Below are 18,136 nucleotides of genomic sequence, written 5' to 3'. Positions count from 1 at the left end.
GTTTACTTTTATATCTGTTTTAATCTGCAGACAAATGAGACTGAACAGGGAGGCCAAGTAACTGTTTGTACACTGGGACTGCATTTGCATGAATAAAGGTATCAGCAGGTTACTTTTTAAACCCTCTGGTTTTCAGTTGTATGGCTTTCAGTAAGAGTATGTTGATGAAGGTCCACTTAAATACACATTTAAAAGGCAGGTTACCAGAGTGTAAAGCTAGAAAACATTCTTTCTTCATGAAATATGTGACAGCGTTTTTAAATGGTATCACAGAAATCATGCAGGTGAGGCGGCATATTTCCTCTTTATAGCTCCCATAATGCAGCGCATGAAAGCTCCGAGGTTTTAGCAGGAAGCATGAAGGAAACATGAAGGTCTAAGCTGAAGCTTTGAACTCTCAGTTTAAACTATCAGGCATGTTACATGTTGGTGAAAGCTCTCCTGGAAGTGGTCCTTTTCAGTGTATTGTACATTTTGTAGCCAAGGACTGAGATGTGAAATCACAAAAGACAAATTCTTTGTCACAAAAGTAGATTTTTCAGATGTTTGTAGTGACTTGAACAGGAAGTTCCCCCATTTTTCTTAAATAAAATCGTCCAATTAACTTTTTGAATAATATCAATAGTGATTTATACACAGTCCAGTCAAGTTATACCTGTTTCTAGTTTCTATCTAACCCAGACGTGTCAGACATAAGGCCTGTGGGCCAAAGCCGGGACGCAAGAAGCTCCAATTGGTCCCATTAAATCACTGAGCAAATGGTAAAAGTTTTAAAGTTAAAAACTATTTTGTTTTAACAAATTTCTCAGAAGCAGCAGACACAACACAACACTGAGAGTCGAGCTGAGATATCGGCGACACTGCCATGACAGCTAGCTAACTGGCATTAGCCTCAACGCCATGCTGTCGGGGTTGGTTTGTAAAAACATGCAGAATGTAACAACTGTAGAGAAGTTTTATCAACTTTTCAATTAGTTTTGCACCAGAAGGTTTCATTAAAACTGGCTTTATGTTGAGACTGTCTTCATTTTTGGTCATAATGGTTTAGTTTTGTGAAAATATAGACATTTTCATCAATACTTTGCACCACAGCAACAATATAAGCTTTCAGTTTAAAGGTTATTATGGCTCTTATTTTACTGGTCCGGCCCTGAAGAAGAAATGGGTCTAGATGTGTGTTTTGGCTGGGAAAAGGCCTGGAAAGGAAAGGTTTGAGATTCTAAGCTACATGAGTTCCAAACAGCAGCTCCTCACAACCTGCCGCAGCATCTGGAAACACTATTATTGATGTTTGTGTGACGATTGTTCGGAACAAAATGAAAAAAAAAAAAAAAGAGAGAAAAAAGAAAAAAGCACCAAGACAAACAAAAGTGCTCAGGTGTAATTTTCTATCTGATTTCGGAGCCTGGGAAACTTTTCAGAGAGCTATTACTCAGAGACAGACACAGAGGTAAACGTCAATTAAGACGTTACAGTAGATGACAGGCCGAAGGAAAACAGAGCGGAGAGATGCCATCTGGGGCCGACTGTGTAAACCGAAGGTGTCTGAACACGATGCTAAAATGTTAGCAGCTTTGGACTTGTCAGGTTAACATGAGGAGGCATGAAGGGGCCCGGGGGGGGTGGTTAAAGGAGGTGGGAGGGGGGGGGCTGTTTCTCAGCCTACTGCCTCAATCACCCATTCCTTCTTTAGTTTCTTTGTTTTGTTGTTATCTAATTGAGACTTTTACTAACTGTTATAAGAGCACAGATGTGTGTTAGCTGTGTCAAACACGCTTCACTGTAGAAACACACAACTTGAGTGCAGCTGGATGTGCACAAATACATGAAAGACATTAACAGCTGTGCCTTCATATTCGTCTATTTTGTGTAAATTCCCTCCATGTTGAAGTTTCGTGCGTCTCTCACGTGTCCGTGACTCGCAGCTCTGATCTGAACTCGACACGGAAAATACGCAGCGTGAAAAACTGCATCCCCGACGGTTTTCAACCAACGCCGCCGAGCTTTCTCTATCAGATAAATTGATGGATAATTTCTTCCTTCGCTGCTTCAAGGTCCACGAGAGCCGTGCTGCTGATCTTTTTCGGCATGCTTCATGTGTAGAAATTGATTTGGAGAGAAAACATCTCAGACGTGTGTTTTTGTTTTCATCCTTCTGTAATAGAACTTCAGAGAGCAGGAAGTGTGTGCGTCATGAAATTCGCCCTGGTTATCTGCTTTCACACGCTCTGGCCAGCCGCCTGCCCTCACAACTGCAGCCATAGCCCCGCTGAGAGCGGCTCATGCACGGCGAGCGCAAACACACATGAAGATCTGCTCACAAGGTGCACGGAAACATGCGAGCCCCTCCGAAGCTGACGAACAAAGAAACACTGCTCAGTCAAAGTCATGGGCCAAAATTTGTTTTTTTTTTTACTGTTTGTGTGCCAGCCAGTGTGGGTTTGGTCTGAAGCACAAACTGAGTTTTGCGTCGGTTGGTCAACAGAGGGTCTGCCGAGGTGAGGGGGTCGTCCTGGGAGTCCTTTCAGAGCCCGGCTCAGGCAGACGGCGATGCGTCTCGTTGGAGAAGTTCTCCTCAAGCCGTAGGTGAGGGTGAGAATGTGTGAGGTCGCACCATGTGACCTTTAGCTGACGCTGCCGCGCCACCATTGGTTCAGAGCCAAACCCACAACCACCCTCCAACCCACCCCCCCCCCCCAAAACCCCCTGCAGCCCCCCCACCACCCCCACCATCCTCCCCCAAACCCACAGCAGCCCTCCCTGCTGCTGGACTCCTATCTCCTTCCTTCACTCTCACAAAAGTCTCCTGGAACACAAAGGAAGACTTTGTTTCACACAGAATTTTATATGTATGTTTATAATTTTTTGTTTTCCCCCCAAGTTTTTCTAGTGTTTTGTCTGCAGATGCCAGACAGATGTCCCGGTGTGTTTTGCCCATGCAGCAAACTTTTAAAGATAGTTTCCTCATTGGAAATATCAGTCTCTCTTACATAACCCTGTGTTGGTTTAGAGTCCTGCTGTGACTTAATTTGGCCTCATCTCCACTGCCCCCTTGAAAAAACAAAAAAAAAAACACAATCAGATCCACCTTGCCAGCTCTCAAACATCTGAACTCCATGAATTGAGGAATTATCCAACAACTTCAGTGTCTGCAGCTTCATCTTTAGAAAAAAAAAAACAACTAAACTTCAAACTCATTATAAGGAGCTACTCATGTGAAATTAATTCATGCATTTCTAACCTCAAAAATACACATTTTTAATGTTCCATTTGCAGCATTAAATTTAAACGCTTCACGCTGTGACTTTTTTAAAAATGGAAATAATCCAATCAATACAACATGCGTGTCTTTTATGTCATTTCTATTTTTAAAAAAGGCAGATAATTAGTATTTTTGAAGACACCCCCAGGCCTCCACAGCTCGTCAGGAGGAAGCCTGCTCCCTGCAGCAGCAGTGTTGAAGCCCGTCATGTCTCCTCCAACCCGCCGCCGCATGAATATTGAAAGCCTGTTAATTATTTAGATTGGAGCTGTAACGATACATGTTTGGATATTTGCACTTGCTCGCCTTTTATTTGAATTCCCGGTGGAGTTGGAGGTGAAAGCTGTCGATTCGCAATGTCTCATCACATCGGGGTTTTTTTTAAACTCATCTGGCGGAACAAATCTCACATCAGGATGTATTCGTGCGTCTTGGGGGGTGTCCCAAAAAAAAAAAAAAAAGAAGCGGACCAGGAGTTGTATGAATTTGCTTTGATTAGAGATGAGAATTGCATCTTTGTTGAGCATAAACGACGTGACTGTTTTTATTATATTTCTGGTTTCTACCCAGGCCGAGGCTTGTTTGATGTGATGCGTCAAAGCGCGCACTGACTCAATTTGCTAATTTAGATTAATTGAATTAATCAGCAAATAATTCCAAGAATGTTATGTTTAAATTCAGGATACTTGGCTATTTAACTGCAGTTTGCATGCGGCCACAGAAACATCCATCCACGCATTGCTTTCCATGAATCAGCTCTTACCTTGCTCGCAGGGGAAAGAGGCTGGAGAAGGGAGAAGCCCGCAGTCCTCAGCTCCGTCTCATCCAAATGAAGGGTTTGTTTCCCGCGGCAGCCTCGCCTCTTCTGATCGCGTGTTGATTGTGCAGATGTGTATTGAGGCTGCAGACTTTGTGTATTCACGGAGGCTTATCCCCTGTCAGCTGATTAGGGCTCGGCGTTACCAACTCCATCAAAGGTGACACTTGTGCCTCCAAAAGAGGGAAATGCGAACTGGGGAGGGCGGCGAGGAGTTCAGGCCACTGCATGCGCACTGCAGCAGCCCGGAATGTGGCGACAGCAGAAAGGCTCTCTATTGTGTTTTATTTAGTATTTTTTTTTTGTTAAAATAATATTTGGATTAAGGGTGATTTATTACTTCTCATAATAATCCTCCCCTTGAGAGACGACCTGAGGTTTGATCCAGCATGACATCAGATCCTAAATCATCTTTTCAGCAAGAGGCCCACATTTAGCTGCACTTTATTCTTTTAACGTACAGTTCGGGCTGGGGGCAATTCCAAATGCACAATGGAAGCTCAACAAACATGAATCGATCATAGATGAAGTTGTGAAGCTGCGTGCTGCGCCCTGCTCAGCCCAGTCTTGGCCGCGCCGCGCGGCGCTTCCTCCCCGGTTCCCCGGTGTCTGCGCTCCGCCGCGGCCCCGAAGCTGCACTCCTCCCCCGCCTCCTCTCAGGCGGCACCCGGGCCAACATACCACTCTATCTATCTATCTGTGTGTGTGTGTGTGTGTGTGTGTGTGTGTGTGTGTGTGTGTGTGTGTGTGTGTGTGTGTGTGTGTGTGTGTGTGTGTGGCTTGTTTGCTTTAGCTCGCCTCTCTCGGTTTGTTTTGCTTTGCCAAGTTTACGCACGGGTGAAGCAGGACTTTAAAAAGTGCAATGTTGCAAAAGAAAACAACGTGAGGAGGAAAAAAATGTGCAAAAGTGATTCAGGAAAGCCTCATACTTTGAAATAAAATGCCGTGCTAAAAGCGCAGGGTAAAATATAGAGATATATTTTTTTAAATGGCCTAAATAGAAATAATATATTTCAAGCTGAGGTTAGTTGTTTTGTTCTTAAACCCTCTTCAGAGAGCTGGAGGCTCCATCTCCTGTGAGATCAGACACACAGAGAGAGAAAATCCCTAATGGACTGTTGTCTGTTGTGTGGTCCAACTCCCCTTTTTTTTTTGTTGATTCCCGTGTTATTTCAAGCACCAGTGGCCAGCCGGGCAGACATGTATTCAAGCAGTTAATCTGACGGAGCATCTCGGCGCTATGTGTATTGGAGCAGCCTATTGTTTTCCTCTATAGATTAGCCGCACAAGCACCTCACATAATCGAAACGCTATAGACACACTGTCATTGCTTTCCACTCCACTAACAGACTGCTGCGAGCGCTCGCATTCAATAAAATCCCTCAGAAAAAAATCTTTTTGAACAATATATTTACTTCCATTAAATAAAACACAATAGTTTTTTTTTTTGGATGTTGAAAAAAAAAACATAATTCCGTACCAAATAGTATACACAGAGCAAAAACCAAATAATTTGTCGCAGGAACATTTTGATGCGTCTTTTTTTTTTTAAATCCAGAATTGCTATTCTAAATCGATATTCACACAGACATTAATAATAAATTTATAATATGTTAGAAACACACAACTGGTGCGTTTTTAGTATGTACATTCCCTTTTGTTTGCAAGCAAAACATGATTCCTTTTTATTTTTTTTTAGGTTTTTTTTTTCCACATGCGTTGATAAATTGAACCTGGAGAGGACTGGAGGGTTATAGCGCATTCGCCTCGACAAACAGGAGATGATAATTCAAATATATATACAACCTTTTTCAGTCAACAGTTAACGTCCCAAAAAAAATCCACCAGAAACCCTCCGGACGAGCTATGAGAGGAAAAAAAATAAAAAATGAAACGGCGCAGGCCGTGTGCCGAGGCGCAGTGTGAAGCAGGCCTGCACTCGCCAAAAGGGGAATAAAACCTAAAAACTCCCGTTTCTTGTGTGACTCCGACCCGGAGTTGAGCTTGTTTCAGTGGTTCAGTCTTCTAGTGCCCTTTTTGAAAAATGAAAAAAGTAGTTGTAGTAGTCTCTTGTTCTTGTGGCCGGCTGGTTGTGATTACCCGCACACTGCAAAAAATGACCACCACAACAAGCAGTCTGGTGTTTTAAGCACCCCCAGGAACACACTTCACCTTAAATATTAAAGAAAATGAACGTACCGGCAAGATTTAACACTTTATCAGAATAATTTCGATTTTTTTTTTTTTTTAATGGTGCAAGATGTCATGTCTTTAAAGAATAATAATAATAAAAAAAATCTGAATTACGCAAATGGCACTGTAATAATTACCCAAATATTCCGGAATTAAAGTTAAAAATGATCTCACCTTTGGATTCTCCCACGTCTTAAAAAAGAAAAAAAAAAACACTTTACGCGTCGCTACAAGCCGCGGCTCTTGCTCGGGTGGTGATTTTTTGCAGTGCAGGTTGGTATTAGACCGGTCTGTCCACGGCGTATTGGCAGGCGCTCAGATTAGTGGCCGGATTCTGCACGCTGGCGTATCCAAAACTCGAGTGCTGCTTGGCTTTCAGTCTCAGGCTGGCCAGGCTGGAGTTACAAGTGTCCCTGTACACGTACGGAGGCGTCGGGGGCGCGTAGGGGCACGCCGGCGTGGGCACCCCGGAGTTGAGAGACGGGTTACTGAGGTTGTTCAAGTTATTGAGGCTGTTGAGGCTGGAGCCCGGCACGCCGGTCACCGCCGACGGCACCATGCTGGAAGTCATGGAGGATATGGAGTTGGGCGGCGAGAACATGGTCTGCGAAGATAAGGGGTTGACATTCATGGAGTTGAAGAAGGGGAAGCTCTTGGTGGACAGAGAGGCGGAGGTCAGGCCCTTGGCGGCCCAGTTGTTGTAGGTGTAGCTGGGATACATGTCGTCGTAGGGCTGCATGAGTCCGTTGAACTGCGGCCCGAAGCCGTTTTTGCAGAGTTCGGCCTGCTGGTTCCTTTCCCGCTTCCTCCACTTGGCTCGCCGGTTCTTGAACCACACCTAGAGCAAAATGAACAGAGGTTCAGAGCCAATAGACATCTGGGTCCATTCTCACTAACAAACTATAAATACACGCACAGATTCTCCGGGTTTCATGAGCATTGTTAAATCACTCCGTCCAACGCGTCATTCTCTTATCTGAGGAGACATTTGCTGTTTGAGTCCCTCCTTATCTGAGCACAATACACACCGAGCAGGTCTCTGTGGGCAGATCTGATGTGGAGAGGATGTGTATTCCTCTGCATGCTCCCACAAACACGCTTGACCTTAATCACACAACGCCAGAGCGACAATCGCAAAATACAAGCTTTGCACCTCTTTCACACGAACAGGAGAACACGACTGGTATCTGTCACCAACTAATGTCAATATGCACGACTGTTAACAGCGTTATTAGTGATCGATTACACTTAATTATCGTGTAGCACATTAGAAATGATTTACGCAAAAGATTAAAAGGCGCCAGCGGCTCCTGCGAAATGTATTTAGTATGATGTGCGAAAGATCCTAATTTAATTTGAAGCTGAGAGATAAACACTGAGGCCTGCTCTTAGACTAATTGAGCTTTCACCAAGGGTTTATTTAAACGAGTTGATAATTATTTGTTTTCTATTCAAAAAACGGTGTCATACATTATTTTTGAGGAGAATTAAACTGCGCGTAATTGTTCTCCGTCTGCGCGTAATTAATATCCAGGTTATTAATAGTATAACGGGAGCAGGAGAACAAATTAGTTGAAATGATACACACCGAGTGTTTTTGTTTACACCCAGGAGAATACTCACCCGGACTCGGGCCTCTGTGAGGTTGGTCCACACGGCTATCTCCTCCCTCGTGCTCATGTCCGGATAGCGGTTCCGCTGGAACGTGGCCTCCAGCTCCTGCAGCTGCTGGCTGGTGAAGTGAGTCCTCTGCCGCCGCTGCCGCTTCTTTTTGGAGGGGTCATCTGACGAGTCGTCGTTTTTATTCTGGATTTTCTCTTTTTCTGGGAACAGAAAAGCACTTCAATCAGCGCGAGGAAAATAAGTTTGTACAGTGCCCCGAAAAATTACAATCAATTAGAATTTATACAATTTGTTTTATAAATCCATATTATTGATGTAGACTAACAATTGTTTTTCTTCTGAAACTACAATAGTACCTCTCCTCACAAGGTCTGACTAATATTAGTCGACACACTCCTGAATTGACATAACTGAAACTTTTCACGCCGCCTCCACACGCGAGCAAACAGATGATCTCCGGGTAAACTGACAGCTGGAACCGCGCATTTGCATGTTGGTAAAACTCCCTTCACGTTGATTGACGGCAGTTTATCGTTGTCTGATATGAGCCCCGGCTCCTCGGAGAGGGGAACGTCTGCGGTCCCGGACGGTTCTTACCGACGGACTCCGGGCTGGACGTGTCGGACACGGTGTGCACCTCCAGCCGGTGTTTGGAGTCCACAGACCGCTGCAGCGGCTGTAAGCTGGAGGCCATCGCCAGAGCCGTGTGGTGCGCGGAGCCGAGCTTATTCCCAGTGAGGTGGTGGTGGTCTATGTTTAATGGATCCCTCATAGAGTTCATCGGTGAAAGATAGCACAGCCTTCAGTACAGGAAGGATACGCGTAAAGTCCAAATGCGGAATGTGTTCGGCTCTCCAAAAAACGCACGGCGGCGCGCTTCCTCCTGCGGCGGGAATGAAGCCCCTTTTCTGACAGAACTGGACAAATGTGCTAAAATAGGCCATTGAGTTGTGCCATAGCATCGGCGGTAAAGCAGCAGCTACCTCGGCTGACTATCAGAGTGACAAGGACAGGTAGGTGATATTAGATCCAGAGGCAGACGCGCACTCCGCCGCTCACTCTTCATTTCAGCTGTTGCCCGCTCGCCGCCTATCACACTGCGCTCCCGTCCGCCGCTCCACGTCACCGCGCTGCGCCCGCCCAGATTCCCTCTGACAGGCGCATCCATGTGGATGTGACGGCGCGCCCAGCCAACCGGAGCGCGCAGAAACGAGATATGTCTAGCAGTGTGTTTATGCCGGGGCTGGCGCTTATTTTTCCTCTGCCAAATAAAAAAGCATGTAAAGAGAGATGGGACGCACGGTGTACCCGCGGCGCTCCGAGGCGTCGCCGCGCAGCAGCCCAAGACCAAATAAAAATGAAAATAACACAGTTTGGCCTCATTTTATGAGATGGGTCCAGTGGCCCAGTAAAGCGATAGTTCTTCTGATACCCAAGAAGAGCCGCGTGCTCGCGCGCCGCAGTTTACTCTGGGACTCGGTGCGGATAAAAGCAGCCGCCGAGCGGATTGGACTGAAAAGCGCAAAGAAAATAGATGCACGAAGACTGTCAAACACGAGACCGAGCATGCGGAGGGACAAACAGTGGAAATGCAAGCCTGATAGAAAGGACGAGCACATGTCCTGCTCGTGCGCTTCACGCAAGCGTCACGCGCGGCGCCGCTGACTTTTCTCATGTATTCACTTGAAGTATTGAAGCTGAGTTTCTCTTTATTAAGCAGTGAATCTGCTCACGACTCAACTGATTTACTGGTGAAATGTTTACTAACAGCATAAATTACACCCAAACCGGCTCGTCTTAATCTAAGATGCCTCAGAAGAACCTCGTTAACCCGGATCACCAGATCTGGACTCTTTACATTGAAGTATCACTTATTTATTATAATTGTCAAACCTTTTTCTTGTAGATTTCCTAAGATCAACTTTGAATGAGTTCACAGTTCACTCCATATTTATATATGTATATGTATGTATAAGAGCAAAGTAAACATTCTAATCAAACAAATGTGACTTTGATTTCCGCGGTGAGAGCAGAAACGTCAGCCAGATAACAGGTGACTGCGGGACGGAGGTGATGGAGGAATCACATGGAGACGCGCAACATCCGAGCGCAGCGGTGGAAGATGAACAATCATCATCATCATCATCATCATCATCATGATCATGAAAAGCACTCTTCCAATCTGCACGTGGCCAGGCGGACGCCCATTCAGCCCGGGCATTTGGACTTGGCGCTGTTAAGGGCTAATCCCGTGAAAGCCCCTGATATATAAATACCAGCAGACCATCGGCTGTGCGCAACAAACACACGCACACACACACACACACACGCAGAGAAATAAACCCTCGTTTACAGTATAATCCAACCACAGTTCAATAGGATCAGAATTATTAGCTTTTTTGTTATTATTACAGAGCAAATGTAGAAATATGTACTTCACATTTGGTGAGAAATATGGGAAGGAGTTATTAAAAACATTGTTTTATGAGCTATATAACCGGAACGATGACTCCCATAATTAGATTAAAAATAAGCACAACAAATAAAGATTTAGTTTATATGGCCTCATGCTGAACAGTGGGGAGTCTGTTGCTCCTTTTTCTGTCTTCCAGGCTTGTTGTAATACTAAACTTGAAGTGGATTATCGGTTTCCTCTTCATTTCTACCTTCTGAATGCTTTATCTCTCTTCTGCGGATTACTGCGTGCAATAGGCCTCCGCCATAGAGGGCCATTAATTAGCAATTCAGTCAATATAGGGGGGAGACGACAAGGCTTTTTACATAGGATTAAGGAGACATCAGATTCCTCCATTAGTATATTCCTCCTCACGAATGGGCTTTCATTATACATTTAGTTTTCCCCGGAGTCAATCCAACAAACGATGCATGAGATTACAGCAAAACAGTGCGCGCGGGCGCGCGCCCGTGCATTTGTCGGCACTATTTTAGCTTTATTATTATTTTTAATCAATGGTGGTTAACGCTGTATGACAGCCAGCCCTCCTCCTCTGCTCTGCCTCTTCAGTGTCGACTAAATGAAACAGAATGAGACATATCGGTTATTCGTTTAAGTCCCTAACAAGACCTGATGTAATTCACCCCATCACATCGGAGAATAATTAATAAATCCCAGGCTTTGTCGTGCGGGATTGCAGCTTTGAGATGCTATTTTGGATATCAGCATTTATTTGAATGGATCTGGAGTCTTGTCGATTAAATCCACTTGTTTGGTCGCAGCTGTCGCGCATGAAACGGGAATAAATGTAGAGTTTAATATTATAACACAATGACTGTGGTGAAATATTGCACTTTTTTAACTGATTGAATTAATTTCCCCATGCAGAGCGGCCACCCTTCATCAAATCCTTGGATGATGCTCAGTTTAGTGTCTTACGAGCTGTTCCACTCTCCACCAGCAGGTGTCCCTCTAAGACAGAAAACCGACTCGTTTCATGAGCATTTCTGCACTGTGACGGCCAAAGAGGCCACAGTCTAAGCATTTTAAAGAAACTGGAGAAAAGAGCCTCCACGTATTTACATGGGGTTAAATATATAGAATTAAAACTAGATATTTTCATCCGGAAGTTATCAGTGGAATCAACTCAGAGAGAGAGAAACACAAACTGAAACATTTTACGCATAAAAATGGAAATAACAACAGCAGCAAATTTGCTATTTTCTGAAGAAACTGGCCTCATTTCGACCTATCAAAGCGGAAACATAGATATGGCTTAAACGCAACTGTTAATTTAGCTTTTTTAATGGAAAATTATCGCAATTTTTATGGTTTTCTCCACTTCGGATAAATTTGAAAATACATTACATTTCCATTTAACCAGAAGAAACAGGCCAGTGTTTTTTTCTATCCCTTTTCTATTGTCTAAAAATTGCAATGATTTCCTTGCTAAACCAAATTAATTGTTTGAATTAAAACGCGGTTTGATTTTTTTTTTTTGAATTACGAAAAGCTGATTGTAGTTGTATTTTAAAAGCTGATTGTGGTTGTATTTTCTTTTAATTTCCACGCAGAAATAAATCTCCTGTGGACTCTGTCCCGTGTTTCCAGCGCTGGAGTTTGGTGATTTGTCATTTCATCGTGCTGGTGCGCACAGATCAGGCACTCACCTATTTGCGCACAGGTGGTGGCCAGTTTGCGGCAGTGGGAGTCCATTCTGGCAATTTGAGGAAGCCGCTTCTGTGGAAAAAATAACAAACAAACAAAATGAGAAACAGACAAGTCAGAATTAGTCATTAAAAAATTTGCAACTCAACAGCTGGAATATTAGTTAAAAAAAAAGTAACGCGTTAAATAAAGGAAACGTGCGTAAAAGTGACGCTGATTAAGATGATCAAAAAAATGAAACATATGTCAGATGGATTTGGACATGGATGGTTCTGGTTTGTACAGAAAATAAATAAAGTCTAGTTTTTATGCATAGAGCCAGAAAATCCACTGATTAAACCTGAAGTAATCTTCTATTTTTTAAAACCAATTACAGTTTAAATCTCCGTGTTTTTTATCTTTTATATTTCAGTGACTTATTTTTGTCTGCATTAAAGCCCGCCGTGTTCTGCATGAGCCGGGTTTTGTGTTTTTTGGTGCAGCCTGCAGCAGCAGTTGGAAGTGGAGTGATTCCGTGGTAAAATCACGGGATTAGAGTCTGATTGAGATGTCTGTCGGTGGGATATTACAAAATTCATTATCGCAGCCCTTATACTACCTCGATATGAAGTTACACAGATGGGGTTTTATTAGTCCAGGCTCACACTGTTTGCTTATGATAATTCAAGTCGGGGGGAATTTGCATGCAGTCATGCTGTTAACCATTTTCTCCACTTCTTCTCTTCACCTGCTCTACATCATGTGCGAGTTTTTTTTTTCTTCTCTCCATCTTTTCCTTCCACGGCCCACTTTAATTCAAAAGATGCAGATATTGGAGGTTAAGTTTTACACGGCGTGAATACCTGCACAACATTTCTCCTCATGCCTCCTCAGCAAAATGAAATAGAGGAGGTCAGGCCGGGAGGTGGAAGGCTATTGCATGATTCTGCCTGTTATCTAATCAGTCAGGTTTAATGAGAGGTCGCTGCAATATTTCAGTCTGCTTCCGCGGCCTTCAGCTCCTCCTGGCTTCATTTCCCTTTTCCTTTTTTTTTTCTTTTTAAATAAAAGACAATTCTGAATTATTTCTTTATTAAAAACTTGCATATGCAGCGTCTTTATTTTTCCCAGGACACTTCAAACGTCAATACTAATTCTGGGAAACAAAATGCGATGCGTAAAATTACCTGATGCCAATGATGTACTGCTAGTATTAATGCAAATAATAAATAATAATAGTGTTGAATCAGTGGAAAATGAGCCTGACAGCATGTGTTTATTCCACTTTTACACCCCCCACCGCACAGCAGCGCTTTAGAACACCCGTCCAGGTATCACATTAAATCCCGTTCATCCATTCATTCTCACTTCACGGCGGCTGTGCGCGCTCACCACCATCAGTTAATGTGAATCAGTGACTCACATGGCAGCGGGCCCAGCGCAGACAGAAAGCTGGCATTGCCTCACACCGGCTTTAGTTGTGAAATTAACACAGTAGAGCATGAGACTGCAGCCTTTACCGGGAGATGAATCGACTAACCTCCACCATATGGTCCTGTATTAATTAAAAGCGTGAGACCGTGAACGTCGCCTCTTCTTCCTCTCGTGTGTTTTTTTTTTTTTTGCCCCACGCTCCTAATATTGAAAACGGATGCTGACGCCTCAAATAACTCCACACGTTTTCGATTAATTATCTTATTAATTGTTCGTTTTTTTTTTAAAGACATGAACCTTTTTTACGCACAGCCGTGTGATTCAATGTGAAGAATAATGTCCATCAGCTGCATACGTGAACAACTATTAATTTTATCACACATTCAACATTTTATTTCTATTCTTTTTTTTTATGCTATTCTTGCCTTCCACGCACTCCATCAGCAGTAACGACACATCATCATTATCGTTATCATCCGTCGACCTGTAAGGCGAGCCCTGCCCTCACATCACTTCATGCTCCTTAATGCTGCAGCCACGGCTTTAAAAACTCACATCACAAAGACACAGAGCGGGCGCAAAACACGAGGTGGAACAAATTCCTCCACTCGCATTAACTCACATCTTAGTTTTTTTTCTTTCTTTCTTTTTTTCTCCTCTCCTGCACTTACCAGTTATAGACACCGGCGGGGACTCGACTTTTTCCCAGCCGTCTGCGTTTAATTCTCAAGCGAAGAGATTAATTCCACCGTCCAGTCTCACTCAGGCAGCAAGAGTTGCCTTCGCAGCACAAAAAAAAAAAAGTCCGTCAACTTCAAGATCCGGTCACTTTGAAGTCTACGATTCTGTCCGGAAATGTGAGCGTTGCATGGATGTGCTTCCCCCCCAAAAGCTGCGTATCCGAAAACGAGACGCGCGCCGCAACCTTTAGGATAGTTTCATTTATGCGCATAAATAACCATCTATTTACAGTGTGAGGCGAAATAGCGAAGGAGGCGCTTCGTTCATCCGAGTCTCCCCTTGGTTCGTCCTCTTCTGTCTTTCCTCAACTTTTTTCCCCCCCTCGAAAAGAAAGACGCACCAAGAGTGGCGCAATTTTTCCCTTGCTTTTGAGCTCTCGGAGGCACCCTGCGTGTGTGCGCGCCTTTAAAGGGGAGTGTTTGTGTGCGCGCGTGTGCTTGTGTAGTCTAGCAGAGAGGGCAACTCGGAGCTCTCAACTTTCAACAACAATCAGACAGGGAAGAAATTCAGTGGCATTTTTTTTTTTTAAAGAAAGAAAAGTGAGATTTCTCTCATCCCGCCCATGCAGGGCGGAACGCTGCAGGCATGCAACGCATTTCATGGCGCAATTTGCTTAAATCCAAGCAGCTATTTACATCAAGCGACGCAACCGCTTATTGTCTCAACTGTGCATGAAAACAAACAGTAGTTATAGCCGCGAATTCGTCATTTGATCCATTTACAGGCAGGTAATGGACATAAAATGCATCTGAAGACAAATGCAGAATTTAATTAAATTGCGTAATGCAGCCGGTGAAATTACGCCAATTAATACTGACTCAAGATGAGTGTTTTGCCATCTCACCGAGCGATCCTTTCCCACATACATATATAATTTGGGACATTATGAGTTTCTGGAGGTGTGTAGCAAACAGAGAAGTATTTAAATTGATGCATTAGGCTCCTCCAGGGCCAGACAGAGCGCTATCGTGTTGCGGATTTATGTGCAGATGAAGTGAACAGCTGGCTCGGATGCAAATGTTCTTTATAGATCCGTTTCGTTAGATACAGGCCCGCTTTTTTTTTTCCTTCTTTCTTTCTCCTATTCTCATCTTGAGTGAGGCACAGACCGGACGTAGGCCCGCATTCCCCGCGCCTAATCCTTCTTTTACATTTTTAGTCATACTCCCATTAAACTGGTAATTAATGCGCGCATCCACACGGGAATTTCCAGGCAAAAAGGGGACACTGAAGCAAAACGTGCACATCACCTCCTCCTCCAACCCCCCCGACTAGAATCTGCTGTGGTGAATCAGGGATGGTTTGAATCCGGTTATTCCGACCACACGTGTAATAATAATAATAATAATAATAATAATAATAATAAATAAACTCGCGTAGTATTTGGGCTTGGATATTAATTTTTAACAACTGTTCAATCCTGGTTAATTTACTCACAAGTAAAGCCACTAAATTAAGACCAACGAGATGAAACCCCATCTTAAAGGCCCTAGAACACCAGGTTTTATTAATTTTCCCCTCTGAACACACGCACGGGCTGCATGTGACGGGTCAAATGCAAACCAATATGGGGAAGAATAAATAAAATCAGCATATTTGCCAGGAAAAACAGCTCCTTCCATCAGAATTTAACCCGGCGCGCTCTTGAACATTAGAACGCGCCGGTTTGGCACGAGTGCGCACAAACAACACGCGGTCACGCGTGCGTGGCACGCACGTGAAATGCGGGTAAAAGGAGCACGACGCCGGTGCAGACAACATCAGAGCCGCGCATCATCTCCAAATCACGCCCCGCCCGCGCACGAGACGGGAGAAGGGAGCGCGCTGCGTCTGGAGAGACGCGTGATGGCTCGGCTCCTCTCTCCTCTCACCTTCTTATACAAAGAGAGAGAAAGGGGGGAAAAAAGTGAGCGGAGAGCCTCCTCTTTCTCACGCAGAAAGGTGCAGAGGAATGCCTGAAGTTCAGAGAAGGCTGGCGGGTATGAAATCTTTCGCCTCGGGGGCAAACCGGAGGCTTCTTTTCATTTCAAGCGCTTATCGATTCGCCGTTGTCATCTTTGGCGACGCAGAAGGACACTTGAAAGAATTTCTGATGTGAGAAACAGGGTGACCCGCAACGCTGCCGCTCTCTCCTGATTCTTAACGAGCACATCAGCCCACCGGTGTCAGTGAGAGTTGGACATTTCAACTTTTCCTCCCCCCGCGTGCTGGAGAGGATTTGAAAACGCTCTTCTCTGGCTTTTTATGTACATCAGCCTCGACTTTAAAGGGAAGGGATGATGGACTGCCCAGCTCCCAGCCACAGCACCACGTCCACAGGCAGGGCCACTGAAGCTGATGCACAAATAGTCTGGTTTTTTTTTCTTCATCCAATTACTCAAAGCAAGAGTGGAATTGGCTGCACTTTGGGTATTTTTAAAAGATGCAACTGGGATTCGAACCATAGTCCCCCACTCTCAAGGCTAAAACTTAACCTCAGGAATTACACAGATATTACATTTATTGTAAATATATACAACATTTAAACAATCAGCTGCAGCTGTGAAGCATCAGGGCCTGCTGCACTGCAATATATTTCATTAATAAGTATAGATGTATTAAATAATTCCACTAATTACACAGATTTCTAAAGCATTTGGGAGCATACATAAGCAGAATTTCTGCAGAATTAGGTCCTATTCCACTGTAAATGTGCACTTTTTTTTAAATTATCTTTCAAGATTGCTCTTTTACAAAGAACAGTTTCCATTTAGATTCACAAATACCTCCTGCCAGGAGGAATGTATTGAACTGCTGTCTTATCACAGACGTCTGCTCAGAGGAGCTGCCCTCTGATTTCTCTTCTTGCATTAATGTCACCATTCAAAGTGACTGAGTTTTTTTTTTCTTTTCTCTGCACAGTGATCTGTGTGGTTCCATAAGACACTGTCATCATGAAGCGGTGCCATTATTCAGGGCTTCTCTTTGCCTGAGAAAACCAGCTTGAGCTTCTTTCTTTCTGTCTTTTTTATAACGTTCAGCCTCAAACCACATGTGATTGTCGCCTATGTTCTGCCTGGCCGGCACTCTGTGGCCATGTAATAAAATTTTAAGTCAAATTGGTGTTTCCAAAGCCGCAAATCTTTTTAAACAAATCAGTTTATGCCCTGCTAATATGTTAGAAAATACAGTAATGGCCAGGAATTTCACTTTATGGAGGTTTAGGGACTTGCTCTGAGTGGGAAGGAGGATAAAAATGGAAGCGAGAGAGGAGGAGATGAAGGCAGAGAGGACGAGCGAGGAGGAGGAAGAGGGGAGAAAACACAAAACATCAGATGAGACTTTTCCTGGGAGACAGAAATATCCTGTGTGTATTTCCATTTGTCAAGTATCACTCCAAGAACGTTATTAGCGAAAAAGCTGCCTGTAAATTAACCAAATTAAAAGGGTGGCTCTTTGATAGCTCTTGAGCTTGTTGAGCGGCTTTATGCCTGATCCTTGCTATTCCAGCTCTGTCACAGTACCAAAGGGAGATGAGCTACACCAACGCTAAGCACTCCAACTCAGCAACATGGCTTGTGGTTTAGAACGTAATACCCGAGGCCAGTAAATGACTTACATGTTAGTCTACCCTCACTCCTCCCCGACGTGGCCGGCTAACGTGATGTATATTTAAAAAGTACTCAGCTCTTCGTCTTTGTCTTCTTCTGTAATTATCCCCTCCTCTGCTTCCAAAGAAAATGCTTCACTGATGTCATTGTGGTTTTGGCCCCCCGACTGCTCTAATATTAATCCCATGCATGAGGCGGCTTCAAGCGGGGGAGGATTACTGGGAATCAAACTGCCGTCCCGTGTTTTCACGTGAGCGCGCCGGGCTGCTGTCAGCGCCGGTCGGCCGGACCAGGCGGCCTCTCGATCCTCCCGACTCCCGGACGTGACACGGCGCGATTAAAGGCGTCCCCGGGACCGCCAGCCTGACAGACGG

At 44.2% G+C, this 18,136-nt stretch overlaps 1 protein-coding gene across 2 annotated transcripts; it reads right to left on the bottom strand.

Annotated features, from left to right (window-relative positions):
• Positions 1-6,491: 6,491 nt before the first annotated feature.
• Positions 6,492-14,582, bottom strand: pitx2 (paired-like homeodomain 2). Of its 2 annotated transcripts, XM_030112507.1 has the most exons (4): positions 14,103-14,582; positions 12,021-12,090; positions 7,896-8,095; positions 6,492-7,110 (listed from the first exon to the last, which is right to left on the bottom strand). In XM_030112507.1, exons 2-4 carry the CDS (start codon positions 12,064-12,066, stop codon positions 6,553-6,555), a joined length of 804 nt encoding a protein of 267 aa, XP_029968367.1. In that variant the 5' UTR covers positions 12,067-12,090; positions 14,103-14,582; the 3' UTR covers positions 6,492-6,552. The 2 variants fall into 2 exon arrangements, with proteins under 2 accessions (XP_029968367.1, XP_029968358.1); XM_030112498.1 differs by lacking the exons at positions 12,021-12,090; positions 14,103-14,582 and adding an exon at positions 8,493-8,946.
• Between the last annotated feature and the right edge of the window lie 3,554 nt (positions 14,583-18,136).

Source organism: Salarias fasciatus, chromosome 2, assembly GCF_902148845.1.
Source record: "Salarias fasciatus chromosome 2, fSalaFa1.1, whole genome shotgun sequence".
In the NCBI taxonomy this organism is placed as follows: Eukaryota; Metazoa; Chordata; class Actinopteri; order Blenniiformes; family Blenniidae; genus Salarias; species Salarias fasciatus.
Note: the sequence above shows the minus strand (reverse complement) of the source record. Positions and strands in the feature narration are given on the sequence as shown.

Bases quoted from the DNA above. Each gene is read 5' to 3' on its own strand.
- pitx2 (XM_030112498.1), bottom strand. From the start codon at position 8,676: ATGAACTCTATGAGGGATCCATTAAACATAGACCACCACCACCTCACT. The intron at 8,096-8,492 runs GTAAGAACCGTC...TTCTGTTCCCAG, and splicing joins GTCCAGCCCGGAGTCCGTCG to AAAAAGAGAAAATCCAGAAT. The intron at 7,111-7,895 runs GTGAGTATTCTC...ATTTTGCTCTAG, and splicing joins TCACAGAGGCCCGAGTCCGG to GTGTGGTTCAAGAACCGGCG.